Source organism: Salmo trutta, chromosome 25 (assembly GCF_901001165.1).
Source record: "Salmo trutta chromosome 25, fSalTru1.1, whole genome shotgun sequence".
Taxonomy (NCBI): domain Eukaryota; kingdom Metazoa; phylum Chordata; class Actinopteri; order Salmoniformes; family Salmonidae; genus Salmo; species Salmo trutta.
This window is the reverse complement of record NC_042981.1, coordinates 41705210-41732771: the sequence shown is the minus strand read 5'-3', so window position 1 is coordinate 41732771 and position 27562 is coordinate 41705210. Positions and strand designations below refer to the sequence as shown.

General features: G+C 42.2%; 1 protein-coding gene across 4 annotated transcripts in view; it reads left to right on the top strand.

Annotated features, from left to right (window-relative positions):
• The window catches only part of LOC115162579 (cathepsin L1), a 43639-nt gene continuing 16077 nt past the window's right edge, over positions 1 to 27562 (top strand). For 2 of the 4 annotated variants that reach the window (XM_029714026.1, XM_029714025.1), the window contains exons 1-5: positions 1 to 213; positions 368 to 401; positions 2169 to 2269; positions 17470 to 17612; positions 22291 to 22488. In XM_029714026.1, the coding sequence (XP_029569886.1) occupies positions 132 to 213; positions 368 to 401; positions 2169 to 2269; positions 17470 to 17612; positions 22291 to 22488 (558 nt within the window). In that variant the 5' untranslated portion in view covers positions 1 to 131. Of the gene's footprint in view, positions 214 to 275; positions 402 to 424; positions 545 to 2168; positions 2270 to 17469; positions 17613 to 22290; positions 22489 to 27562 lie in introns of those variants that run through there. The other 2 variants (XM_029714027.1, XM_029714028.1) reach the window with 2 other exon arrangements.

Here is a 27562-nt window from a genome sequence, read left to right as displayed (position 1 = left end):
TAGACCTACCTGTGGCTTGAACTCACACAAGATTAGAACGATAGCAGGTTGATGGTGCAGGAGAGGGTTCTCTAGTTTGATGAGTAACCTGTCAAAAACTATCTTAGCTAAGGTGTTGCTATTTGATACTGATGGTAATAAATGTATGTTTTGGCTACAAATACAAAATGTACGGGGCCATGAATAAGAGACATAGAAGTTGCTCTGTTATGGGTAAGTGTTTCTGAGAAGTAAATTCTGTCATCAACAGTCTTTTTGTTCCAATGTGTTTCCAGTGAGATGACCCGAACCTCAAGATGTGTAGCATGCAGTTGACACTCAAACAGCTGTGACGTCACATGTGTGTGTTCCTCTTATGCCCTCTCAGCTTCCCCTAACACCTGTGGTTACTTGAAGAGAAGGTAAGACAAATTACCATTACTATTACCACAGGACATCTGGACAGGACACCACAGAAACAATCCAGTAGACATTACAGGAAGATGTGGTAGTGGAGAGCACCACATATACCCATCACACCACCCACTGATAGATGAGAAACAGGGTAACGAAAAGCTTTTTATATATAAAGGGTTAGTCATTTCTTGCAAATAGCTGAAAAAGCCGTTGACAGAAACTCTGAACAGAAAATGAAACGCACCCAATTTTGTGTGACTACTAAGAGTATGGAAACAAACAAACACAAAATCAAACAGACAAACCGCGCAATGGTAGATGTAGGCTTACATCTGCACCGGAAACAAAGTGGTTGAGTCAATATTGTTTCCATGTTATTCCCCCTTTGTTATTATTGAAATGTAATCATGTTGCATCAAGATAGCTTTTTTATTTAGCAGAAATTAATTGACATACAATATGTATGCAGTTTTCATCTTAATTGACCGTAGGTTTAAACCAAACATAGACAAAAACAACATGGTTTCAAGTTGTGGTTGATTGCAAATTGAATTTGCGTTAGTCAATCAATGAGACATTAATAATACTTTTTTTACTCTGTCACAACATACTGTAAAGACCAATGTGCAATGAAAGTGCAGGCTATCCTTCAACAATAAAAAAGGTCTGACAAGATGTTTCCTAAAGCAATGAGCTGTTTGCCATGCAAATGTTCCAGCATGATTTCCCCACACCTGGTTTTCTATCAGTAAATTGACTGGTAAGCATGCTCTGGTCTCTCGCAGGTGTCTTCCCCTGCTTATGTTTACAGCTTAGTGACAGGCCCCTGACTGACAGCCAAGGATTAGCCCCTTTTTTTAAATTTTCGCCCAAAATTACATACCCAAATCTAACTGCCTGTAGCAAGGATATGCATATTCTTCGTACCATTTGAAAGGAAACACTTTGAAGTTTATGGAAATGTAAAAGCAATGTAGTATAATATAATACAATAGATCTGGTAAAAGATAATACAAAGAAAGATCCAACCAACTTTTGTATTGTTTTTGTACCATCATCTTTGAAATGCAAGAGAAAGGACATAATGTATTATTTCAGGCCAGGTGCAATTTAGATTTTGGCCAATAGATGGCATCAGTGTATGTGCAAAATTTTAGACTGATCCAATGAACCATTGCATTTCTGTTCAAAATTTTGTACCAAGACTGCCCAAATGTGCCTAACTTGTTAATTAATAACTTTTCATGTTCAAAATTGTGCACTCTCTTCAAACAATAGCATGGTATTCTTTCACTGTAATAGCTACTGAAAATTGGACAGTGCATTTAGATTAACAAGAATTTAAGCTTTCTACCAATGTCAGATATGTGTGTGTCCTGGGAAATGTTCTTGTTACTTACATCCTCATGCTAATCGCATTAGCCTACGTTAGCTCAACAGTCCCGTGGAAGGGGACACCGATCCCAAAGTTAAGCAGAGGACAGAGTGACAGGCGTCCATCACCAGCCAGTGGCTTCAAGACATCCTACACACACACACACACACACACACACACACACACTTCCTGTGGCTGAGATGGGATGAAAAAATGTATTGAAAGATAGAGACAGAGCGAGAGAGAGAAAGACAGAGAGAGGAAGAGAGAGAGAGACAGAGAAAAGACAGACTGTATACAGTATGAGAGTGAGATAAAGAGAAACATCTGGTGCATGGCCTCCTGTATGATATCTGTCTCCTAATTCTCAGTAAATCTCTGCTGTCTTTCTCCTCAGAATGAAGTTTTTGGTAGTTGTGGCTGCTGCTCTGGCAGTGGCGAGCGCTGCTAGCCTTTCACTGGAGGACCTGGAGTTCCATGCCTGGAAACTGAAGTTTGGTAAGAGATGCATCTTTAGCCTATTCATGTCAGCCTATTTCATTTCAGCCTCTTATCATTGACAATAATGGAGTGTGTGACTCTCTCCTCTTTTCTTCATGTTTATTATCTGTCAATCTGAACCTCTTCTTTCTCACTGTCGTGTTAAAGACGATATAGAGCAGGGGTCGCCAACCTTTACTTTCACAAGAGCTACTTCATACAAAGAAAACATTTATGGAGCTACTCACAGCCTGCATATTTTGTTATTGTAGGCGTATATTTAATAGAGGCACACAGCGCTTAATTTGTATTATTATTATAATTATTATTATAGAAAGAGCAGAAATAAGAGCTCTCATCAGTTTAATGAAATTAGTTTTGTTGTTTATTAAACATGCCAATATTGATGTTCCCGAAAAGATTTCAGTTGGTTTTCCATTTTGTGGCATAAAAGTGGGCTACTGTCTGTCTATTCTTCAAAGTGCAGTTGCATCCTCGCCTGCTGTCTATAGGCCAGCATTCAGGTAAACGTGTCCCAATTCAACCGCAAATAATGTCGCAAAGCCTATCTAAAGTATCTAGACCTAAGCATAACAGTAACCTATCTATACGGGGAAGAAAATCGAACAAATGGGCATATTAGATAATTTAAAGTAAATGATGCAGTGCAACACTGGAGCGATCGAGAGAGAGAGAGAGAGTCGCAGGCTTATGTCTATCAGAGCAGAGGTAGGGAGATGGCTAGGAGCACAGTTCTCTCTCTCTCTCTGTCACCACAGCAAAGGCCACTTGTTGGTTTCAAAACATAGCCTACAAAGTTGCACAAACATGAGAACAGTCACGGCCCACACAAATCAATTCTGAAAATATCGTCAAGAGAATTAACAAGGAGTCAATCAGTATACTTAGAACAACTTAAGCATTACAGAACTTCTATTCTATCAAATAAACCGTATAAGGGCAAATTAACCATTCCATTTGAGGGGCTAAATTCGAAACTCCTCGATTGGTGAGCAAAATAAACTAACAACGCCACCTGCTGGAGAAGGCAGATTTTTAGCCGAGTTGGGCCTCTCGCTTCGCCTCTTCCTCTCTGGCTATATGGACACTGTCGTAGAAATTCAGTACTGAGAGAGACTTGGTCATTTCTTCAAACAATCATCTTTATTTAATATTGATAAATTATTGCAATAAGGAGGCTGGTCGATCCCCCACCTTTGAGTGTTGGACCGAGTAACTTAACCTTTACACAAATGCCGGGTACTACAGTGCCTGGCAAAAGTATTCATCCCCCTTGGCATTTTTCCTATTTTGTTGCATTACAACCTGTAATTTAAATGGATTTTTATTTTTATTTCATATAATGGACATACACAAAATAGTCAAAATTGGTGAAATGAAATAAATTACCAAGGAGCTCTCCAAACAGGTCGGGGACAAAGTTGTGGAGAAGTACAGATCAGGGTTATAAAAAAATATCTGAAACTTTGAACATCCCACAGAGCACCATTAAATCCAAGGGGGAGGCTTGCAAGCCGAAGAACACCGTCCCAAATGTGAAGCACAGGGGTGGCAGCATCATGTTGTGGGGGTGATTTGCCGTGGGAGGTACTGGTGCACTTCACAAAATAGATGGCATCATGAAGATGGAAAATTATGTGGATATATTGAAGCAACATCTCAAGACATCAGTCAGAAAGTTAAAGCTTGGTCGCAAATGGGTCTTCCAAATGGACAATGACCCAAAGCGTACTTCCAAAGATGTGGCATAATGGCTTAAGGACAATAAAGTCAAGGTATTGGAGTGGCCATCACAAAGCTCTGACCTCAATCCTATAGAAAATTTGTGGGCAGAACTGAAAAAGCGTGTGCGAGCAAGGAGGCCTACAAACCTGACTCAGTTACACCAGCTCTGTCAGGAGGAATGGGCCAAAATTCCCCCAACTTATTGTGGGAAGCTTGTGGAAGGCTACCCGAAACTAGAGGTCGACCGATTATTGGAGGACCAAAAAAAAGCCGATACCGATTCATCGGCCGATTATTTAAATGTATTTGTAATAATGACAATTACAACAATTTTGAATTAACACTTATTTTACTTAATGTAATAAATCTATAAAATCAATTTAGCCTCAAATAAATAATGAAACATGTTCAATTTGGTTTAAATAATGCAAAGACAAAGTGTTGGAGAAGAAAGTAAAAGTGCAATATGTGCCATGTAAGAAAGCTAACGTTTAAATTCCTTGCTCAGAACATGAGAACATATGAAAGCTGGTGGTTTCTTTTAACATGAGTCTTCAATATTCCCAGGTAAGAAATTTTAGGTTGTAGTTATTTTTTGAATTATAGGACTATTTCTCTCTATATGATTTGTATTTCATATACCTTTGACTATTGGATGTTCCTATAGGCACTTTATAGCTTCCGTCCCTCTCCTCAATCCTACCTGGGCTCGAACCAGGAACACATTGACAACAGCCACCCTCAAAGCAGCGTTACCCATGTAGAGGAAGGGGAACAACTACTCCAAGTCTCAGAGGGAGTGACGTTTGAAACACTATTAGCGCGCACCCGCTAACTAGCTAGCCATTTCACATCGGTTACACCAGCCTAATCTTGGGAGTTGATAGGCTTGAAGTCATAAACAGCGCAATGCTTGAAGCACAGCGAAGAGCTGCTGGCAAAACGCACGAAAGTGCTGTTTGAATGAATGCTTACGAGCCTGCTGCTGCCTACCACTGCTCAGTCAGACTGCTCTATCAAATCATAGACTTAATTATAATAAAAACACACAGAAATACGAGCCTTAGGTCATTAATATGGTCAAATCCGGAAACTATCTTCTCGAAAACAAAACTTTTTTCCTTTCAGTGAAATACGTATTTTATCTAACGGGAGGCATCCCTAAGACTAAATATTCCTGTTACATTGCACAACCTTCAAATGTTATGTCATAATTACGTACATTTCTGGCAAATTAGTTCGCAACGAGCCAGGCGGCCCAAACTGTTGCATATACCCTGACAGCGTGCAATGAACGCAAGAGAAGTGACACAATTTCACCTGGTTAATATTGCCTGCTAACCTGGATTTCTTTTAGCTAAATATGCACGTTTAAAAATATACTGCTCAAAAAAATAAAGGGAACACTTAAACAACACATCCTAGATCTGAATGAAAGAAATAATCTTCTTAAAAACGTTTTTCTTTACATAGTTGAATGTGCTGACAACAAAATCACACAAAAATAATCAATGGAAATCCAATTTCTCAACCCATGGAGGTCTGGATTTGGAGTCACACTCAAAATTAAACTGGAAAACCACACTACAGGCTGATCCAACTTTGATGTAATGTCCTTAAAACAAGTCAAAATGAGGCTCAGTAGTGTGTGGCCTCCACGTGCCTGTATGACCTCCCTACAACGCCTGGGCATGCTCCTGATGAGGTGGCGGATGGTCTCCTGAGGGATCTCCTCCCAGACCTGGACTAAAGCATCCGCCAACTCCTGGACAGTCTGTGGTGCAACGTGGCGTTGGTGGATGGAGCGAGACATGATGTCCCAGATGTGCTCAATTGGATTCAGGTCTGGGGAACGGGTGGGCCAGTCCATAGCATCAATGCCTTCCTCTTACAGGAACTGCTGACACACTCCAGCCACATGAGGTCTAGCATTGTCTTGCATTAGGAGGAACCCAGGGCCAACCGCACCAGCATATAGTCTCACAAGGGGTCTGAGGATCTCATCTCGGTACCTAATGGCAGTCAGGCTACCTCTGGCGAGCACATGGAGGGCTGTGCGGCCCCCCAAAGAAATGCCACCCCACACCATGACTGACCCACCGCCAAACCGGTCATGCTGGAGGATGTTGCAGGCAGCAGAACGATCTCCACGGCATCTCCAGACTCTGTCGCGTCTGTCACGTGCTCAGTGTGAACCTGCTTTCATCTGTGAAGAGCACAGGGCACCAGTGGCGAATTTGCCAATCTTGGTGTTCTCTGGCAAATGCCAAACGTCCTGCACGGTGTTGGGCTGTAAGCCCAACCCCCACCTGTGGACGTCGGGCCCTCATACCACCCTCATGGAGTCTGTTTCTGACCGTTTGAGCAGACACATGCACATTTGTGGCCTGCTGGAGGTCATTTTGCAGGGCTCTGGCAGTGCTTCTCCTGCTCCTCCTTGCACAAAGGCGGAGGTAGCGGTCCTGCTGCTGGGTTGTTGCCCTCCTACGGCCTCCTCCACGTCTCCTGATGTCCTGGCCTGTCTTCTGGTAGCGCCTCCATGCTCTGGACACTACGCTGACAGACACAGCAAACCTTCTTGCCACAGCTCGCATTGATGTGCCATCCTGGATGAGCTGCACTCCTGAGCCACTTGTGTGGGTTGTAGACTCCGTCTCATGCTACCACTAGAGTGAAAGCACCGCCAGCATTCAAAAGTGACCAAAACATCAGCCAGGAAGCATAGGAACTGAGAAGTGGTCTGTGGTCCCCACCTGCAGAACCACTCCTTTATTGGGGGTGTCTTGCTAATTGCCTATAATTTCCACCTTTTGTCTTTTCCATTTGCACAACAGCATGTGAAATTTATTGTCAATCAGTGTTGCTTCCTAAGTGGACAGTTTGATTTCACAGAAGTGTGATTGACTTGGAGTTACATTGTGTTGTTTAAGTGTTCCCTTTATTTTTTTGAGCAGTGTATATACTTCTGTGTATTGATTTTAAGAAAGGCATTGATGTTTATGGTTAGGTACAGTCGTGCAACGATTGTGCTTTTTTCGCAAATGTGCATTTGTTAAATCATCCCCCGTTTGGCGAAGTCGGCTGTCTTTGTTAGGAAGAAATAGTCTTCACAGTTCGTAACGAGCCAGGCGGCCCAAACTGCTGCATATACCCTGACTCTGTTGCAAGAGAAGTGACACATTTTCCCTAGTTAAAAGAAATTCATGTTAGCAGGCAATATTAACTAAATATGCAGGTTTAAAAATATATACTTGTGTATTCATTTTAAGAAAGGCATTCAAATCAAATCAAATTTATTTATATAGCCCTTCGTACATCAGCTGAAATCTCAAAGTGCTGTACAGAAACCCAGCCTAAAACCCCAAACAGCAAGCAATGCATGTGAAAGAAGCACGGTGGCTGGGAAAAACTCCCTAGGAAAAACTCCTGAGAAAGGCCAAAAACCTAGGAAGAAACCTAGAGAGGAACCAGGCTATGAGGGGTGGCCAGTCCTCTTCTGGCTGTGCCGGGTGGATATTATAACAGAACATGGTCAAGATGTTAAAATGTTCATAAATGACCAGCATGGTCAAATAATAATAATCATAGTAATTGTCGAGGGTGCAACAAGCACGTCCGGTGAACAGGTCAGGGTTCCTAGGCCGCAGGCAGAACAGTTGAAACTGGAGCAGCAGCATGGCCAGGTGGACTGGGGACAGCAAGGAGTCATCATGCCAGGTAGTCCTGAGGCATGGTCCTAGGGCTCAGGTCCTCCGAGAGAAAGAAAGAGAGAAAGAGAGAAAGAGAGAATTAGAGAGAGCATATTTACATTCACACAGGACACCGGATAAGACAAGAGAATACTCCAGATGTAACAGACTGACCCTAGCCCCCCGACACATAAACTACTGCAGCATAAATACTGGAGGCTGAGACAGGAGGGATCAGAAGACACTGTGGCCTCATGCATTGATGTTTATGGTTGGAGCAACGTGTACCTAAGCGATTATATGCAACGCAAGACAGGCTAGATAAACTAGTAATATCGTCAACCATGTGTAGTTAACTAGTGATTATGATTGATTGATTGTTTTTTATAAGATAAGTTTAATGCTAGCTAGCAACTTACCTTGGCTTCTTACTGCATTCGCGTAACAGGATGGCTCCTCGTGGAGTGCAATGTAAAGCAGGTGGTTAGAGCGTTGGACTTGTTAACCATAAGGTTGCAAGATTGAATCCCCGAGCTGACAAGGTAAAAATCTGTTGTTCTGACCCTGAACAAGGCAGTTAACCCACCGTTCCTAGGCCATCATTGAAAACAAGAATGTGTTCTTAGCTGACTTGCCTAGTTAAATAAAGGTGTTACATTTTTTTTAAATCGGCGTCCAAAAATACCGATTTCCGATTGTTATGAAAACTTGAAATCGGCCATTCCGATTAGTCGGTCGACCTCTACCCGAAACTTTTGGCCCAAGTTAAACAATTTAAAGGCAATGCTACCAAATACTAATTGAGTGTATGTAAACTTCTGACCCACTGGGAATGTGATGAAAGAAATAAAATCTGAAATCATTCCCTCTACTATTATTCTGACATTTCACATTCTTAAAATAAAGTGGTGATCCTAACTGAACTAAGACAGGGAATTTGTACTCTGATTAAATGTCAGGAATTGTGAAAAACTGAGTTTACATGTATTTGGCTAAGGTGTATGTAAACTTCCGACTTCAACTGTATTGGACTTCCATCAGTCCTGGAAGCAAGAATCCTACTCAAGAAGCATCAGATAATACCCTGTCCCATTAAGTGGAAATCGACACAGTCTAAAATAAACAATCCCAGAGCCCCTTTCCAGTAATCTTATCAGTTTTACCTGTTGTATTAAGTTAGTAAAAATATAAAACTGTTGATTAGCAAATGTAGAACCTTCAAAAAGTTGGTGCCGTCTTATCAGCTTAATAGTCAATACTTATTTTAATGTACTTTAACTACTGGACACTGTTCCTGTCACGGCTGTCAAAAGGAGTGGACCAAGGTGCAGCGTGTTTGTAGTTCCACATTTTATAGAATCCGTGAAACTTTTGCAATACACAAATAACTGAACATAAAACAACAAACAGTGACGCAGAGAGAAACAAACACTACTCAAAAGATAATAACCCACAAAACAGGAAGAAAAAACCCCTACTTAAATATGATCTCGAATCAGAGGCAACGAGGACCAGCTGCCTCCAATTGGAGATCAACTCCAACATAGAAATAGAAAAACTAGAACTTAAACATAGAAAACATATAAAAACCCAAAACACCCCGTCACGCCCTGACCTACTCTACTATAGAAAATTACATCTTAATAGGGTCAGGACGTGACAGTACCCCCCCCCAAAGGTGCATACTCCGAATGCAACATAATCAATAAAGAAACCACAAAACAAAAGGGAGGGTAGGGAGGGAGGGTGATAATTGTCTATGGCGGCTCAAATGCAGTCCACATAACCTTAACCTCCAGCAGAGGAGGCGGCTTCGGGGCGTAATCCCCGCTCCACCCGCTGATCCCTCCACGCTCTAGTACCACCGGACCGTGGATCGTTGTCGGGGGAACCAGACTGTAGATCATTGCTGGAGGTTCTGGGCTGCAGGCCGCCGCTGGAGACTCCTGGCTGCAGGCCGTCGTTGGAGACTCCTGGCTGAGGAACTTCTCAGGAGGTTCCGGACTGTGGGTCGTCTCAGGAGGTTCCGGACTGTGGGCCGTCTCTTCAGGCTCCGTGCCATGGATCCTCTCTACAGGCTCCGGCCCATGGATCATCCCTACAGGCTTCTTGCCATGGATCATCTCTACAGGCTTCGGACCATAGATCATCACTGGAAGCTTCATTCGTGGAGCTGAAATATAACGTTGCTGGGAGTTCTGGACTAGGGAATGTCTCTGGGAGTTCTGGACCAAACATTTTTGGGGCCGTCTCTCGCACGTGCCTCTTGGTTGGTACAGCGCCTCATAATAACGCCGCTCCGCTTTTGCTGCCTCAATCTCCTCCCTCGGACGGCAATACTCCCCAGCCTGCCTTTCCTTTCCCGTCCAGAATGTCTTCCCAGGTCCATTTCTGTTGCTCCTGGGCATGCTGCTTGGTCCTTTTATGGTGGGTTATTCTGTCACGGCTGTCAAAAAGAGCGGACCAAGGTGCAGCGTGTTTGTAGTTCCACATTTTATATAATCCGTGAAACTTTTGCAATACACAAATAACTGAATATAACAAAACAACAAACAGTGACGCAGAGAGAAACAAACACTACTCAAAAGATAATAACCCACAAAACAGGAAGAAAAAAACCCTACTTAAATATGACCTCCAATCAGAGGCAACGAGGATGAGCTCCCTCCAATTGGAGATCAACCCAAACAACCCCAGCATAGAAAGAAAAACTTGAACTTAAACATAGAAATAGAAAACATAGAAAAAAACCAAACACCCCCTGTCACGCCCTGACCTACTCTACTATAGAAAATGACATCTTACTAGGGTCAGGACGTGACAGTTCCACGTAATGGAAACAGATTATAATTTTAGAATACATTAACTTCCTGCTCAAGTTCACTGGTGTTACCAAAACTACAAAACCAAGCAATAATATTCAGAAACTGTCAACGAATGTTTCTCATACCTCTACTTCAAATGTCCCACTGCCTGCTCACTCAAGGCTCAATCCCTCTACTCATCATTTAACCTTGTACCTTGTATTACTAAAATATCACATCATTAGTGCTATAAAAAAACAATAATAACATATTACCATTCACATACTGTCAACACTCATTAAGTTTCCATCAATACTCCTTATCAATATCTTCGTCACTGTCAGGTTTAGAAAATAAAATAAACCAAACCATGATAATTCCCTCCTTACTAGAAAAATAAAATGTTACATGTAGTCTAACCTAACAATATTACTCGATCTTTTATACCAACCTCTGCTTCACACTCATTAAAAAACATCTGTTATTTTAAGATTAACCTGTAATGCTCCAAATGTAGAAAACACATCAGCAAATTCTTAATCAATAGAAACAATTCAAATTTGAAATTCCTACTTTCCAAATGACTTACTTTTCTTTGTTAGCTTCACTAGTCTGCATCTCTTCCCTTATTAAACTCAGAAAACCCTCTACAATCTCTACTGTACTCTACATCTTTTTTCCTGTCTAACGCTATGTTACCAGGTAAACAATTTTTTTTTTATGATAGTCAAAACAAACATACCTTCGGTTCTCAGGGAGGCCACTTTAATTCCTCTGTTACCTCCTCCTCCCTTTCCTCAAGTCAATACATCTATTTTAGAATAAAATGAAGTAGTGTCTCACGAGATTAAAACCCCTAGGGTTTTCCTTAGTCGCATTTTTATCGAAACCCCCAAACATGTTCTCTCTTGTTTCGCCGGTTGTAATTTACCATATAATTCCGTGTGACCCTACTCTACCACATAGTTTACTCATGTGGCGATGTTTGGCATACGAGTTTCTTCGTCTTTTTACGCCAATAACAAATTCACTAATTTACATATTGTATCAACACAGAACCCTCAAATCTACATGCTTACCGGCGTGACACAAACTGTTAACTCTTCGTAAAAATAATTCGTACTCTTGCCCATATATACTGCTAATTTTAATGTCACCTAATATCCACTGTCCTTGATTCTCACAAGGATTATTCATCCTCAAAATCCGCTAAACTCTCTGATTCATAATGCATAATACTTTTCTTGCCACATGGCAGTTAAGCAACCAAGCTAACTGGCTAAAGTTAGCTAGATAATGTTACTTCCAGACACAAACAAGAGAATACATCTTCCCTCTCCATTCTACTCACCAAGCAGAGCTGGTTAGGCTTTTTACATGCTTTTTCAAAATGTTGGTGACGAACTGTGCTGCTGGCAATAATTCAAATTACGTTATTTCCCTAATGTTTACTGACAACGGCCATATTCAACCTGGCGTTGAGCATCCGTAAATTAATCCGTTATTCTGCGCTCTGGTACATTCAAACCAGTGCTCTGAAATCCAAACAAAATAGCCTGAGCAAATTTGCCAAGTACCCTGTTTAACAATGTCCATACTCAAATGACTTCACAAATAGTACGGTTAGTGCAATTACGCTGATGGAACGCTAACATCAATACGCTGGTGTATTGAGCTAATGATTCTTCTTTTATATCAATTGTGCCAAGTACACAATGGTAGAATGCTCGCGCGCTTCTATTAGTGTCTTTATGACTTTGCTTTAGTGATGTTTATTTTGCTCCTCTCTCCTTGCGGTTTTAACATAGTCTCAGAAAAAGATTGGCATATCTCCCAGATGCAGTAGACAGTCATAATGCTTTAACATTCTCTCTAACAAATTATCCATAAAGAGACCACTCTTGAACCTATGTACGTCTACGTATGGGTTGTTTAAGTTGCATCTCATTATATTACTTGATCAAATCTCTAGTAATCGATTATACACACATACAATTTCTCATTCCATTTTTTTTTCACATCGTCACAAAGTCATTATATAATTAATCACTCCGTTTCCAGCAACTCCTCATCCATACACTCCCAGCGAAACCCAAAAACGTTAGTTTCTTGGAAGCTGCCCTATGGGAATAATGCTCAACGGTTCTCAAGTCTTAAAGGAAATTACAGAATAACATTAAGCATTTAATAATACCAGTCCTTGACATTCTATGATGGGCAGTGTTGAACAGAACTCCAAGATAACGCTCCATATCAAAACGTATTATCACAATTTAAATCAGCTTCCAAACTTCAGATTGACACTTATTCCACACTCCCACAACTCTCATATCACATTCACAAACACAGGGAATAAGACAGACGAGAGGAAAAAACGGTTAGCGCTGTGTTAGATTTCAAACCCTGTCTATATGAAAAGGGAATCCCATACCATTATCAAAATATTGCCTAATTAGTGGTCCCACAACGAGGTGTTGTATCCACATTGTGATATCGCCTACTGTGATTACTATGGTATAGAATATTTTATGTCTATCCAAATGTGCAAAACGACCTACAGATTACCCATGTCTACTATCTAATTATGCAACACGGTCCCAAAAAAATCCAACCTTACCTCGTATTTTCTACTTATCAGAAACAACAAAACACTTACAATAACACCTAACAATCGTAAGCCAGGGCATACCTGTTTACCTCATTTAACAAAACATTTTCTCAATTACATACACGTTAAAATTTGAACTTCAAATCAAACGCCCTCGCAAGGCGTCACCTGCACTACTGTCCCTCATTCAATGAGCTTCACCAAGCCGAGTTTTCTCGCAAGATTACCCGCGCTCCAGTCCTTCACTCTACATTAACCTCACCAATCCCACTGGGATCAACTCAGTACCACGAACCTGGACTTTTGTTTGCCCGCAACTGGCTGATTAACAATTATGCCCAATGATACCTCACTTAAGAACACTCTTATCAACTCAACTCAGTCCTGCTAGTTACCTCAGCTGTGGACGTCTTAAGGAAGACCTCGCTCTGAGCGTACCATCAACAGGGGCTTTTATGTTTTTATTATTTTTTATTACTTTTAAAAAACACATATTGATAGATTGTCCAAGTTTACCTCTCTCAGTACTATGTCCGAGATCCGGTATCCACCTGTGCCCGCTACCTCTCGATCATAGGCGGGTTCAGCTGCTCAATAATAAGCGTGGTTTACCCTAAAATCCCAATTTCTGATCCCCTGTGCACAGTTTACCCAGATCTTCAAGAGCGGTCAACAGGGGAAGTTGCAGATCACCTCCTCGTCGCCAAAAATGTTGTGGAAATTCAGTACTGAGAGAGAATTGGTAATTTCTTCAAACAATCATCTCTATTTAATATCGATTAATTATTGCAATAATGAGGCTGGTCGACCCTTGAGTAACCTAACCTTTACACAAATGCAGAGTACTAAAAATAGCTGACACTAACAATGCTCAGCCATGGTGGGTTCAACCCCCCTCATGCAGACCAAGGAGCATCATAAGCCACTCTGGGTTCATCCTGTCGTTATCTGCACGGGGGTGTTGTCTTAACCCCTTCCTGGCTTAGTTTCCCAGATGCAAGGATGATTTAGAGACAGTGAGGAATTGTTCTAAACTCCTCCTGGCTATCTCTGTCTCGGTTACACCCACCTCATCTTGTCTATGTAATGCAGTCTTTAACTAACTAATTTGTCAGCTCAAGCCATCTCTGGTGACCATACGCCCAGATTAGCTGCAGGGAACTAGAGTGGAGCCCATGAAAACACAGACACTAACAGGACAGAAATATCCTCCTATTTGTTCAGTATTAATTGCTAACTATTAATATCAAACAAACGGCCCACAGTCCGGAGCCTGCAGAGACGGCCCAGTTGGGTTAGTTTTCACTTGTGTTTGTGGGTGGTTGTTTCCTGTATAGTCTGTGCACCTTACGGGACTGTTTTCGCCGTTTGTTTTGTTTAAGTGTGTTTCTTTAATAAAGTAAAGAAGATGATCAATATACCCGCTGCATTTTGGTCCACTCCTTACGACGACGCTGACACACTCATCACAGACGCTGCTACTACTGTCTATTATCTATCCTGTTGCCTAGTCACTTTACCCCTACCTATATGTACATACAGTATCTACCTCAATAGTACTGTTCACCATCTGGATGTCACCGTGACATGCCAATTAGCTAACTTAAAGACAAGCTGGTGCATTACCATTGTAACAGTGTTGTATCAAGGTGCTATGTAGTTGCTTTCCACCAGGCCAGCTGTGGGCTAGGGCAGCTGTGGGCTAGGGCAGCTGTGGGCTAGGGCAGCTGTGGGCTAGGGCAGCTGTGGGCTAGGGCAGCTGTGGGCTAGGGCAGCTGTGGGCTAGGGCAGCTGTGGGCTATCACATGTCGCCAGCGGTAGTTAACATGGCCAATTTTTTTCAATCCCACTTGATTTTATTTTGAGTAGGATAGCAGCCTACACAAGAAATGACTTGTAATATTGCATTGGTAGTAACCATATGGATGTTATCGTGATACAGTCCACTTGCCTCTTCGCTCCCGCACTGCTAGCACTGCTGTCCCACAGTAAGGAGAGTTAAGTATTTACATAGTTTAGCCAATATGCAAAATCAGGCCAGGGGGACAGCTAAAGTATGATTTTTGATGAAAAATATACAATTACGGCATTAACGTCTACATTTTTGTTAAAAAATTAAATAGAAAATATTACTCCAATAAAAACGGAATGATTCTGAACACTCTCCCAAGTCCCAACTTCGGCAGACAAGTTTCAAAGGTTCTAGCCACAACAAGCATAAGTTAGCTAGCTGGGAAGCGCTCATCAGGATGACTGACTGAATTGACTGAACCGAATCTGTTTGACTCCACTACCCAATCTGCTGTGCACAACATACATCATCAATTTGTATAGCCTCTCCCTCCAAAACTGAGCCATACCGGATCCTGTTCTGGCAGGATCCTGCTCAAATTAAGAGCTGGAGGCACCATGTGAATGTCTATTTTTACTGTTTTCTATTGCTTCCTAACTGAGGGCCCAATTCAGAATTGAGATAAATAGACTTAACATGGACTTAAATCAATAAAATATGGATTTTTTTAAAAACTTAATTCCACCTCTTGAAGCGCTGATCCCGTATTCGGGATCAACATCCAGCGACAAATCAGAGAACCATATTCATAACCAAATCTAATAATTTCTGTTTCTCAAACATAGGACTATTTTACACAGTTTTATAGATACACTTCTCCTGAATCGAACCACGTTGTCCGATTTCAAAAAGGCTTTACAGCGAAAGCAAAACATTACATTATGTTAGGAGAGTACATCGTCAAAATAGCCACACCGCCATTTTCCGACCAACCACATGCATCACAAATAACCAAAACACAGCTAAATGAAGCACTAACCTTTGACAATCTTCATCAGATGACACTCCTAGGACATCATGTTACACAATACATCCATTCTTTTGTTCGATAAAGTTCATATTTATATATAAAAACAGCATTTTACATCGGCGCGTGATGTTCAGAAAATATTTTCCCTCAAATGCATCAGGTGGATCAGCGCTACAATTTACTAAATTACTATTCGAAAACATTTTTTAAATTTAATATTGTCATTCAAAGAATTATAGATTAACATCTCGTGAATGCAACCGCATTGCCAGATTTAAAAATAACTTTACTGAGAAATCACACTTTGCAATAAACGAGGTGCTGTGCTCAGACAAATAGGCTAGGCGATACAGGTTAGCGCCATCTTGGAACCATCTAAAATCAAATATACTATTGTAAATATTCCCTTACCTTTGATTATCTTCATCAGAAGGCACTTCCAGGCATCCCAGGTCCACAACAAATGTAGTTTTGTTTGAAAAAGTTAATAATTTATGTCCCAATAGCTCCTTCTTGTTAGCGCGTTCCGAAGGCTACTCAAAATGTACTGAAGCGCGCGGGACTTGTCGTCACGAATGTGCAAAAAAAATGTATTTAAGTTCGTTCAAACATGTCAAACGTTGTATAACATAAATCTTTAGGGCCTTTTTCAATCAGAGCTTCAATAATATTCAAGGCGGATGATTGCATTGTCTTACTAAACGTTTCGGAACGAGAGGGTACCCACGGGCGCCCGCGTCATAGTAGTAATGGCCCTCCCCCTATGACCAACTTTCCAGGCCTCTCGTTTGGTCAGTTTCTACCGGAGAAGACTCAAACTACTTTGTAAAGACTGTTGACATCTAGTGGAAGCCTTAGGAAGTGCTCAATGAATCCTAACTCACGGTGTGTTTCATAGCCAAAGACTTGAAAGTGATTCCACAAATCAGATTTCCACTTCCTGTTAGGATCTGTCTCGGGGTTTTGACTGCCATATGAGTTCTGTTATACTCACAGACACCATTCAAACAGTTTTAGAGACTTTAGAGTGTTTTCTATCCAAATCTACTAATTATATGCATATCCTAGCTTCTGAGTTTGAGTAGGAGGCCATTTAAAATGGCCACGTATTTTTTTCAAAATTTGCTATTCCCTGTCGTTATTGTGCGTCAAGAGATAATTGCTACATCCATTTTTGGACTTATAAATGAATTATATATACCTATTGATTATAACTAATAAATGCCTCATGAGCTTAGTTCAACTGTCATACCCCATCCGAACCTAAAATATAACCTTGTTTTACTCCAATGTTTGTAAACAATGTAAACGTAAACCAACACTGTATTGCCTCATGCATAGTTAAAACAATAATTTTGATATCATGGATGGTCAGTCCTTGCATCCATATAAATTTGAGAGTGGTTACATTTCTCCAGGCCTATCCCTCAGCTTTTTTACCAAAACAGAGGCGGGGAGCCCGCTTTGTTATTGTTTCAATTCAGGTCTTTGGTCAACTTTTCTCATGTCTGAATAGGGCCCTGAATGAACTGACTTTGATTCCCTACAGGAAAGTCCTACAGCTCTCCAGTGGAGGAGTCTCAGCGCAGGAGTTCCTGGATCTCCAACCGCAAACTGGTGCTGGTCCACAACATGCTGGCTGACCAGGGCATCAAGTCCTATCGCCTGGGCATGACTTACTTCGCTGACATGGTATGGCCCAGACACATGCCATTTTAATAGCACAGTGAAGAATAGTTAACATATGTGTAAAGATAAAAGGATTAAATGAAGAATAGAAGGATCTATTTGCCGTCCCCCTTTTCAAAGTTACATCATTGGTAGAAAATAAAGAAAATTCAACTTGAAAAAACGCCTGATAGTATGTAGGCTACTGTACCTGTAGGCTACTGATTCTGTATCCTCTAGTCTACCTGAACTTAATAATTAGATGCAACAGAATGATAGATTCCCCCCAAAACAAGGGAAATATATCTAGTCTTTCTGAAATAATTGTTTCCATTGATTATAAATAACAATTAGGTCTATCGAACAATTCAAACATTTAATTAAGTTAATTGCAGAATTTGCTTTGATTAATTACGATTCATCACATTATCCAAATCCTAAAATAAAAAGGAATTTAAAGGGAAAATCCACTCAAAAACTATATTCTGGTATTTATTCCATTAGTCCACTGTTGATACAGTCCTAAAAGGATATGCATGTCAGCAATCAAGTTTTTGAAATATTGTACTTTCAAGAATCAAAGTGTCACCAGCCACATCATCAATGTTTGTCTATGGAGATTGCATGGATGTGTGCTCGATTTTACACACCTGTCAGGAATGGGTGTGGCTGAAATAGCCAAATCCACTAATAAACAAACATTGGCAGTAGAATGGCCTTACTGTAGAGCTCAGTAACTTTCAACGTGGCACCGTCATAGGATGCCACCTTTTCAACAAGTCAGTTCATCAAATTTCTGTCCTGATAAAGCTCCCTCGGTCAACTGTAATGCTGTTATTGTGTAGAAAGATCTAGGAGCAACAACGGCTCAGCTGCGAAGTGATAGGCCACACAAGCTCACAGAACGGGACCATCGAGTGATGAAGCACGGAAACATCTAATACAGGGATAAGATTGAATCATACTACACCGGCTCCGATGCTCGTCGGATGTGACAGGGCTTGCAAACTATTACAGACGACAAAGGGAAGCACAGCCGCGAGCTGCCCAGTGACACGAGCCTACCAGACGAGCTAAATCACTTCTATGCTCGCTTCGAGGCAAGCAACATGAGCATGAGAGCATCAGCTGTTCCGGACGACTGTGTGATCACGCTCTCCGTAGCCGACGTGACAAAGACCTTTAAACAGGTCAACATTCACAAGGCTGCGGGGCCAGATGGATTACCAGGACGAGTGCTCCGGGCATGTGCTGACCAACTGGCAGGTGTCTTCACTGACATTTTCAACATGTCTCTGATTGAGTCTGTAATACCAACATGCTTCAAGCAGACCACCATAGTCCCTGTGCCCAAGAACACAAAGGCAACCTGCCTAAATGACTACAGACCCGTAGCACTCACATCCGTAGCCATGAAGTGCTTTGAAAGGCTGCTAATGGCTCACATCAACACCATTATGACAGAAACCCTAGACCCACTCCAATTTGCATACCGCCCAAACAGATCCACAGATGATGCAATCTATATTGCACTCCACACTACCCTTTCCCACCTGGACAAAAAGAACACCTCTGTGAGAATGCTATTCATTGACTACAGCGCAGCGTTCAACACCATAGTACCCTCAAAGCTCATCACTAAGCTAAGGATCCTGGGACTAAACACCTCCCTCTGCAACTGGATCCTGGACTTCCTGACGGGCCGCCCCCAGGTGGTGAGGGTAGGTAGCAACACATCTGCCATGCTGATCCTCAACACTGGAGCTCCCCAAGTGTGCGTGCTCAGTCCCCTCCTATATTCCCTGTTCACCCACGACTGCATGGCCAGGCACGACTCCAACACCATCATTAAGTTTGCTGACGACACAACAGATACAACAGATCACCAACAACGACGAGACAGCCTATAGGGAGGAGGTCAGAGACCTGACAGGGTGGTGCCAGAATAACAACCTATCCCTCAATGTAACCAAGACTAAGGAGATGATTGTGGACTACAGGAAAAGGAGCACCGAGCACGTCCCCATTCTCATCGACGGGGCTGTAGTGGAGCAGGTTGAGAGCTTCAAATTCCTTGGTGTCCACATCAACAACAAATTAGAATGGTCCAAACACACCAAGACAGTCGTGAAGAGGTTACGACAAAGCCTATTCCCCCTCAGGAAACTAAAAAGATTTGGCATGGATCCTGAGATCCTCAAAAGGTTCTACAGCTGCAACATCGAGAGCATCCTGACCGGTTGCCTCACTGCCTGGTATGGCAATTGCTCGGCCTCCGACCGCAAGGCACTTAAGAGGGTACTGTGTACGGCCCAGGACCTTTACACCAGGCGGTGTCAGAGGAAGGCCCTGAAAATTGTCAAAGACCCCAGCCACCCCAGTCACAGACTGTTCTCTCTCGCATGGCAAGCGGTACCGGAGTGCCAAGTCTAGGACAAAAAGGCTTCTCAACAGTTTTTACCCCCAAGCCATAAGACTCCTGAACAGGTAACCAAATGGTTACCCGGACTATTTGCACTATGTGCCCCCCCCCCGCTACTCTCTGTTTATCTTATATGCATAGTCACTTTAACTATACATTCATGTACATACTACCTCAATTGGCCCGACTAACCAGTGCTCCCGCACATTGGCTAACCGAGCTATCTGCATTGTGTCCCACCACCCGCCAACCCCTCTTTTTACGCTACTGCTACTCTCTGTTCATCATATATGCATAGTCACTTTAACCATACCCACATGTACATACTACCTCAATAAGCCTGATTAACCGGTGTCTGTATATAGCCTTGCTACTCTTATTTTCAAATGTCTTTTTACTGTTGTTTATTTCTTTACTTACCTACAAACACACACACACACCTTTTTTCACACTATTGGTTAGAGCCTGTAAGTAAGCATTTCACTGTAAAGTCTACCTGTTGTATTCGGCGCACGTGACAAATAAAGTTTGATTTGATTTGATTATTTTCTCAGTTGCAACACTCTCTACTAAGTTCCAAACTGCCTCTGGAAGCAACGTCAGCACAAAAACAGTTCTTCGGGAGCTTCATGCAATCGTTTTCCATGGCAGTGCAGCCGCACACAAGCCTAAGTTCACCATGCGAAATGACAATTGTCTGCTGGAGTGGTGTAAAGCTCACTTCCATTGGACTGGAGCAGTGGAAATGTATTCTCAGAAGTAATGATTCACGCTTCACCATCACCATCTGGCAGTCCAACGGACTAAACTGGGTTTGGCGGATGTCAGGAGAACCCTACCTGCCCGAATGTATAGTGCTAACTGTAAAGTTTGGTGGAGGAGGAATAATGGTCTGGATTCGAGTTAGGCCCCTTACTTCCAGTGAAGGGAAATCTTAACGCTACAGCACACAATTACACTAGCGTTCAAAAGTTTGGGGTCACTTAGAAATGTCCTTGTTTTTGAAAGAAAAGCTACTTTTTGGTCCATTAAAATAACATAATAACATAAATACAGTGTAGACATTTTTAATGTTGTAAATGACTATTGTAGCTGTAAACGGTTGATTTTTTATGGAATATCTACATAGGCGTACAGAGGCTCATTATCAGCAAACATCACTCCTGTGTTCCAATGGCACATTGAGTTAGCTAATCCAAGTTTATAATTTTAAAAAGCTAATTGATCATTAGAAAACCCTTTTGCAATTATGTTAGCACAGCTGAAAACTGTTGTTCTGATTAGAGAAGCAAGAAAACATCAGCATTGGTGGGTTCGTTTTCAGGCTCAAAATGGCCAGAAATAAAGAACTTTCTTCTGAAACTCGTCAGTCTATTGTTGTTCTGAGAAATGAAGGCTATTCCATGCGAGAAATTGCCAAGAAACTGAAGATCTCGTACAACGCTGTGTACTACTCCCTTTACAGAACAGCGCACACTGGCTCTAACCAGAATCGAAAGAGGAGTGGGAGGCTCCGGTGCACAACTGAGCAAGAGGACAAGTACATTAGAGTGTCTAGTTTGAGAAACAGATGTCTCACAAGTCCTCAACTGGCAGCTTCATTAAATAGTACCTGCAAAACACCAGATGCTAGCCTTCTAGGCAGAGTTCCTCTGTCCAGTGTCTGTGTTCTTTTGCCCATCTTAATCTTTTATTTTTATTGGCCAGTCTGAGATATGGCTTTTTCTTTGCAACTCTGCCTAAAAGGCCAGCATCCCGGAGTCGCCTCTTCACTGTGAGAGTCGCCTTTTCACTCCCTTTTGCCATCACAACAACGTCTACAAGGTGTCGAAAGCGTTCCACAGGGATGCTGGCTCAAGCTGTCCACAGTTGTGTCAAGGTGGCTGGATGTCTTTTGGGTGGTGGACCATTCTTGATACACAGGAGAAACTGTTGACTGTGGAAAAACCCACTAGCGTTGCAGTTCTTGACACAAAACGGTGTGCCTGGCACCTACTACCATACCCCGTACAAAGGCACTTACATCTTTTGTCTTCCCCATTCACCCCCTGAATGGCACACATACACAATCCATGTCTCAATTGTCTTAAGGCTCAAAAATCCTTCTTCAATCTGTCTCGTCCCCTTCATTTACACTGATCGAAGTGGATTTAACAAGTGACATCAATAAGGGATAATAGCATTCACCTGGATTCACCTGGACAGTCTATTTCATGGAAAGAGTAGGTATTACCTTATGTTTTCTACACTCAGTGCATGTCTATTGTTGTGCTATCACAGGAAAACGAGGAGTACAGACGCATCATCTCCCAGCGCTGCCTGGGCTCCTTCAATGCCTCCAAGCCCCGCGGCGGCTCTACCTTCTTACCCATGCTTGGGGACAACGATCTGCCCACCACCATGGACTGGAGGGACAAGGGCTATGTCACCTCCATCAAGGATCAGAAGGGTTGTGGCTCCTGCTGGGCTTTCAGCACGGTAAGAGAGGGAGAGGGTTGGAAGGTGTTAAGAGAGTGAGTTAACTACAGCATACACTCTGCTCTACTTAGATGTAGAGTAATTGTTCGGCCTGTTCTACTCTTTTACCGTTGTATCATGTTTGTGTGCTGAGAGCGAAACAACAATGAGTGTGTGTTTGGGTGGTGTATCTTATATCCCCAGTCTGTAAATGTCAACATTTTTGTATTCGGCTGTTTTCCAAACATTGTGGGCTGTGGCCCTAAAACTATGCAAAGGTACATATATTTGAAGTAAAAATACTTTAACGTACTACCTCTTTGGGCTAACATCCTATGAAATTGCAGAGCGCGAAATTCTAAATAGAAAATTCGTAATATTAAACAGTCATGAAAATACAAGTGTCCTACATCGTTTAAAAGCACAATTTTGTGTTAATCCAGCCGCTTTGTCAGATTTCAGAAAGGCTTTACGGCGAAAGCACACCATGTGATTATCTGAGGACAGCCCCCCGCATACAAAAGCATTACAAACATTTTCCAACCAGCCAGAGGCGTCACGAAAGTTAGAAATAGCGATAAAATAAATCACTTACCTTTGAAGATATTCCTCTGTTTGCAATCCAAAGGGTCCCAGCTACATCACAAATGGTCCTTTTGTTCGATAAAGTCCTTCTTTATATCCCAAAAAAGTCAATTTAGTTGGCGCGCTTGACTCAGTAATCCACCGGTTTCCCTTGTTCAAAATGCATAAAAATGAATCTCGAAAGTTACCAATAAACTTCGTCCAAACAAGTCAAACAACGTTTTTAATCAATCCTCAGGTACTCTAATATGTAAATAAATGATCAAATTTAAGACGGAGAATAGTATGTTCATTACCGGAGATAAATAACGAAGTGCGCCACAACACTACAGACAAAATGGGAGCCACTTACAAAAACTACAAATTCTAACTAATTGTTCAAAAAACAAGCCTGAAACTCTTTCTAAAGACTGTTGACATCTGCTGGAAGCCCTAGGAACTGCAATCTGGGACGTATTCCATTGATTTCCCCATAGACAGGCATTTTAAAAGGTGTCACCTCCAAAAATAAATTTGCTATATCAGTTCTGTTATGCTCAGACATTATTTTAACAGTTTTGGAAACTTTAGAGTGTTTTCTATCCAATACTACCAATTATATGCATATCCTAGCTTCTGGGCCTGAGTAACAGGCAGTTTACTTTGGGCACCTCATTCATCCAAACTTCCGGATAATGCCCCCTATCCCTAAGAAGTTTTAGTCATTTACTTTACTATTTATATTTTTTTACTTTTACTCCACTACATTCTTAATAAAAAATAATGTACTTTTTCCTCCATTCGTTTTCCCTGACACCCAGAAGTACTCGCTATATTTGGAATGCTTAGCAGGACAGGAAAATTGTCCAATTCACGCACTTATCAAGAGAACTGCCCTGGTCATCCTTACTGCCTCTGATCTGGCTTCATTTGTAAGAAAAAAAAGAAGAAAAAAAAGAATTTGCCATCTGGTTTGCTTAATATAAGGAATTTGAAAGGATTTATACATTTACTTTAACTTTTGATACTTAATTATATTTGAGCAATTACATTTAGTTTTGATACTTAAATGTCACACCCTGATCTGTTTCACCTGTCAAGTGCTTGTCTCCACCCCCTCCAGGTGTTGCCCATTTTCCTCATTATCTCTGGGCATTTATACAGTACCTGTGTTTTCTGTTTCTCTGTTGCCAGTTCGTCTTGTCTCATTCAAGCCTACCAGTGTGTTTTTCCCATACTCCTGTTCTCTGTAGTCCCTGTTTTCTAGTTCTTCTGGTTCCGACCTATTCTGTCTGCCCTGACCCCAAGCCTGCTTGCCGTCCTGTACCTATCTGACTCTGACCTGGTTTACGAACTTCTACCTGTCCTGACCCTTAGCCTACCTGCCGCCCAGTACCTATCAGACTCTGACCTGGTTACGAACCTCTGCCTATCCTCGACCTGCCCTTTGCCTGCCTCTTGTGGTTTTAATAAACTTCTCTATATATTGAACCTTCCGTCTCTCTCCTGTGTCTGCATCTGGGTCTTATCCTGAGTCGTGTTAGTACGAACTGGCCATCACTGACCCAGCAGACTCGGACCAGCTCCGCAACGCCGTCTCCTCCCAAGGAGACACGAGGAGTTACTTTGAGGTCTTATGGAAGTATATTTGCTGGACCAATTATTGTCTGTTAGGCAGCCAGCCATGACAGTAACCTCTCAGCCCCTCAGTAACCCTGCTTTCAGCTGCGCGTCTCTTCAGGATACCACGGCTACCCGAGAACCCTGCTTACCGCCTCAGGAACCTGTCGGGAACCTGTCGGGAGTTTCTCTCCCAGTGCTCCCTCATCTTTGAGCTGCAGCCCTCGTCATTTCCCTCGGACCGCTCGAAGATAGCGTACCTTATAACGCTGATGTGGGCTCTCGCCTGGGCTACAGCGGTGTGGGAACAACAATCTGCCATGTGCTTCAGTATGGAGGAGTTCGTGGCTGAGGTGAAAAACTTTTTAGATTCTCAGTTGTCTGGGAGAGAGGCTGCCCAAAAGGTACTCCATCTTCTTCAAGACTCCCGCGGTTGATTTCCGCACATTGGCTGCTGAGAGTGCCTGGAACCCAGAATCCCTATTTGACACGTTCCTTCACGGATTATCGGAGGAAGTAAAAGACGAGCTCGCAGCCCGGGAGCTGCCTACGGATCTTGACTCGCTCGTTGCCTTGACCATCCGGATCAATGGGCGGCTACGGGAATGTAGGAGGGAGAGGAGGTCTGATTCCGGTCCCACTCCCTCGCCTAAGGATCCCACTGAGGAGTCCCCAGCATCTACGTTCCCGAGAGAATCCGAGGTTACCCGATTTCCCCTGACAGTCTCCAAGGTTTGCCGCCTCGTCTCTTACGGAGCCGATGCAACTACGCAGAGCTAGGTTGTCTCCAGCCAAACGTTTATGCAGACTTAACACGGTTAGGTTCTAACTTTCAGAGTAAATAAGTCACAGACACTAGAGAAGCTTAACCAAGTGTAATTCTTCCCAAAGGGTCGATACAGCTGGATTCAGACAAACGACATGTCACACAAGCACTGATATTTATCCCTTTCTCCTAGGCTGAGTCTCCTCCCCCACATCTGAACAGCCAATGCATCTCTGTTGCTAGACAGAACCTTATTATATCTGTTCTTCTGCCGTGTCAGATTTCAAAAAGGCTTTACGGCGAAAGCAAACCATGCGATTATCTGAGGACAGCGCTCAGCACACAAAACATTACAAACAGTTAGCAGCCAAGTAGATTAGTCACGAAAGTCAGAAATAGCAATAAAATGAATCACTTACCTTTGATGATCTTCGTATGGTTACACTCACAAGACTCCCGGTTACACAATAAATGTTTGTTTTGTTCGATAAAGTCCCTCTTTATATCCAATGCGTTTCGTTCAGTAATCCAATGGCTCAAATGCGATCACAACAGGCAGACGAAAACTCCAAATAGTATCCGTAAAGTTCGTAGAAACATGTCAAATGATGTTTATAATCAATCCTCAGGTTGTTTTTAGCCTAAATAATCAATAATATTTCAACCGGACAAAAGCTTTGTCAATATAAAAGAAAAACAACGAAAGGCGCGCTCTCGGGATTGCGCACCAAACACGTTGGGGACTTTCCACTGGCCTCTCATTGAAACTGCTCATTCTCCCTCATTTTTCAGAATAAAGGCCTGAAATAATGTCTAAAGACTGTTCACGGCTAGTGGAAGCCAAAGGGAACGGAATCTGGGTCCTATCCCTTTAAATGGTGGATAGGCTTTCAATGGAAAAACAGCCATTTGAAAATAATAGCAGTTCCTGGATGGATTTTCCTCAGGTTTTCGACCTGCCATTTCAGTTCTGTTATACTCACAGACATTATTTTAACAGTTTTGGAAACTTTAGAGTGTTTTCCATCCACATCTACCAATATGCATATCCTAGCTTCTGGTGATGAGTAGCAGGCAGTTTACTTTGGGCACGCTTTTCATCCAAAATTCCAAATACTGCCCCCTATCCCAAAAAAGTTAATTTATGAGTTCCCACAGATTTCCACTGCAGTCACGTTCCATCTCACTTAACAGCCCTATGTAAACATTCTGTCTCAAACACCTCGCCTCCTGCTACAGATACATTTGCCCATACTAAAACATTCTCAAATCAATTAGTCAATATACATCAGTCCCTCCTCTGGAAAAATTATCAATCTTATGTTCCACGAAACCTAAAAACATATTGATTTGAAAAGAAAAGAGAAAAAAGTACATGTTTAATAACTTCACATCACCCGTTGATGCGACTAACATCATAATTATGATGACATGGTAAAACAAAAGAGAAAAAAAAAGCATGTTTGACCCAAGATATCATCCAGTGATTTCTATAACAAACAACCTCCCTGTCGGAGGACACTTAGAGATAATGTTTCTGGAGCCTCCCTCGGGCCAAATACATTTTAGCAGGGCCCCCACCCCTCACTGTTCTGTAGAAACTCTCTCTTGCTGTATCCAAATCATAACTACAACATTTTATAAATTATCCAACCCAAATTTAAAATGACAGTCCTTAGTGCTTACTTTGCGTATAGGACTCGAATTCCAGCCTCTCAATTCAGCACACATCATCCCTGTTAGAACATACATTTATAAACAAAACCTTTTATTGTCGGTAATTCTCATTACAGCCCCCCTTTGTCCCTGTTTTCCTGTCACGAGTGGCCTGGTAATGAAAGATCAGTATCTTAATGCATCCTTAGTCTAAATTGTTCGCAGTGTGTAGAACCCCCCCCCCCCCCGTCCTTTTCCCGGCACTTATCATTCTAGCGTGTCTTTTTCAGATATTGTTTACAGTTCATCTTCCCAACGGCAAATGTAACTCTTGCCTGTCCCATTTGATGGCCCGGGCTAATGTCCCGATTCCAACATCCAAATAGATACATCCGTTTCTCCCACGTACAAGAGTCTCTCACCTGAGCAGTTCTCAGCACTCCTGCCACTTACAACCCGGTTTATGGCTCAGACTCAGATAGAAGTGTT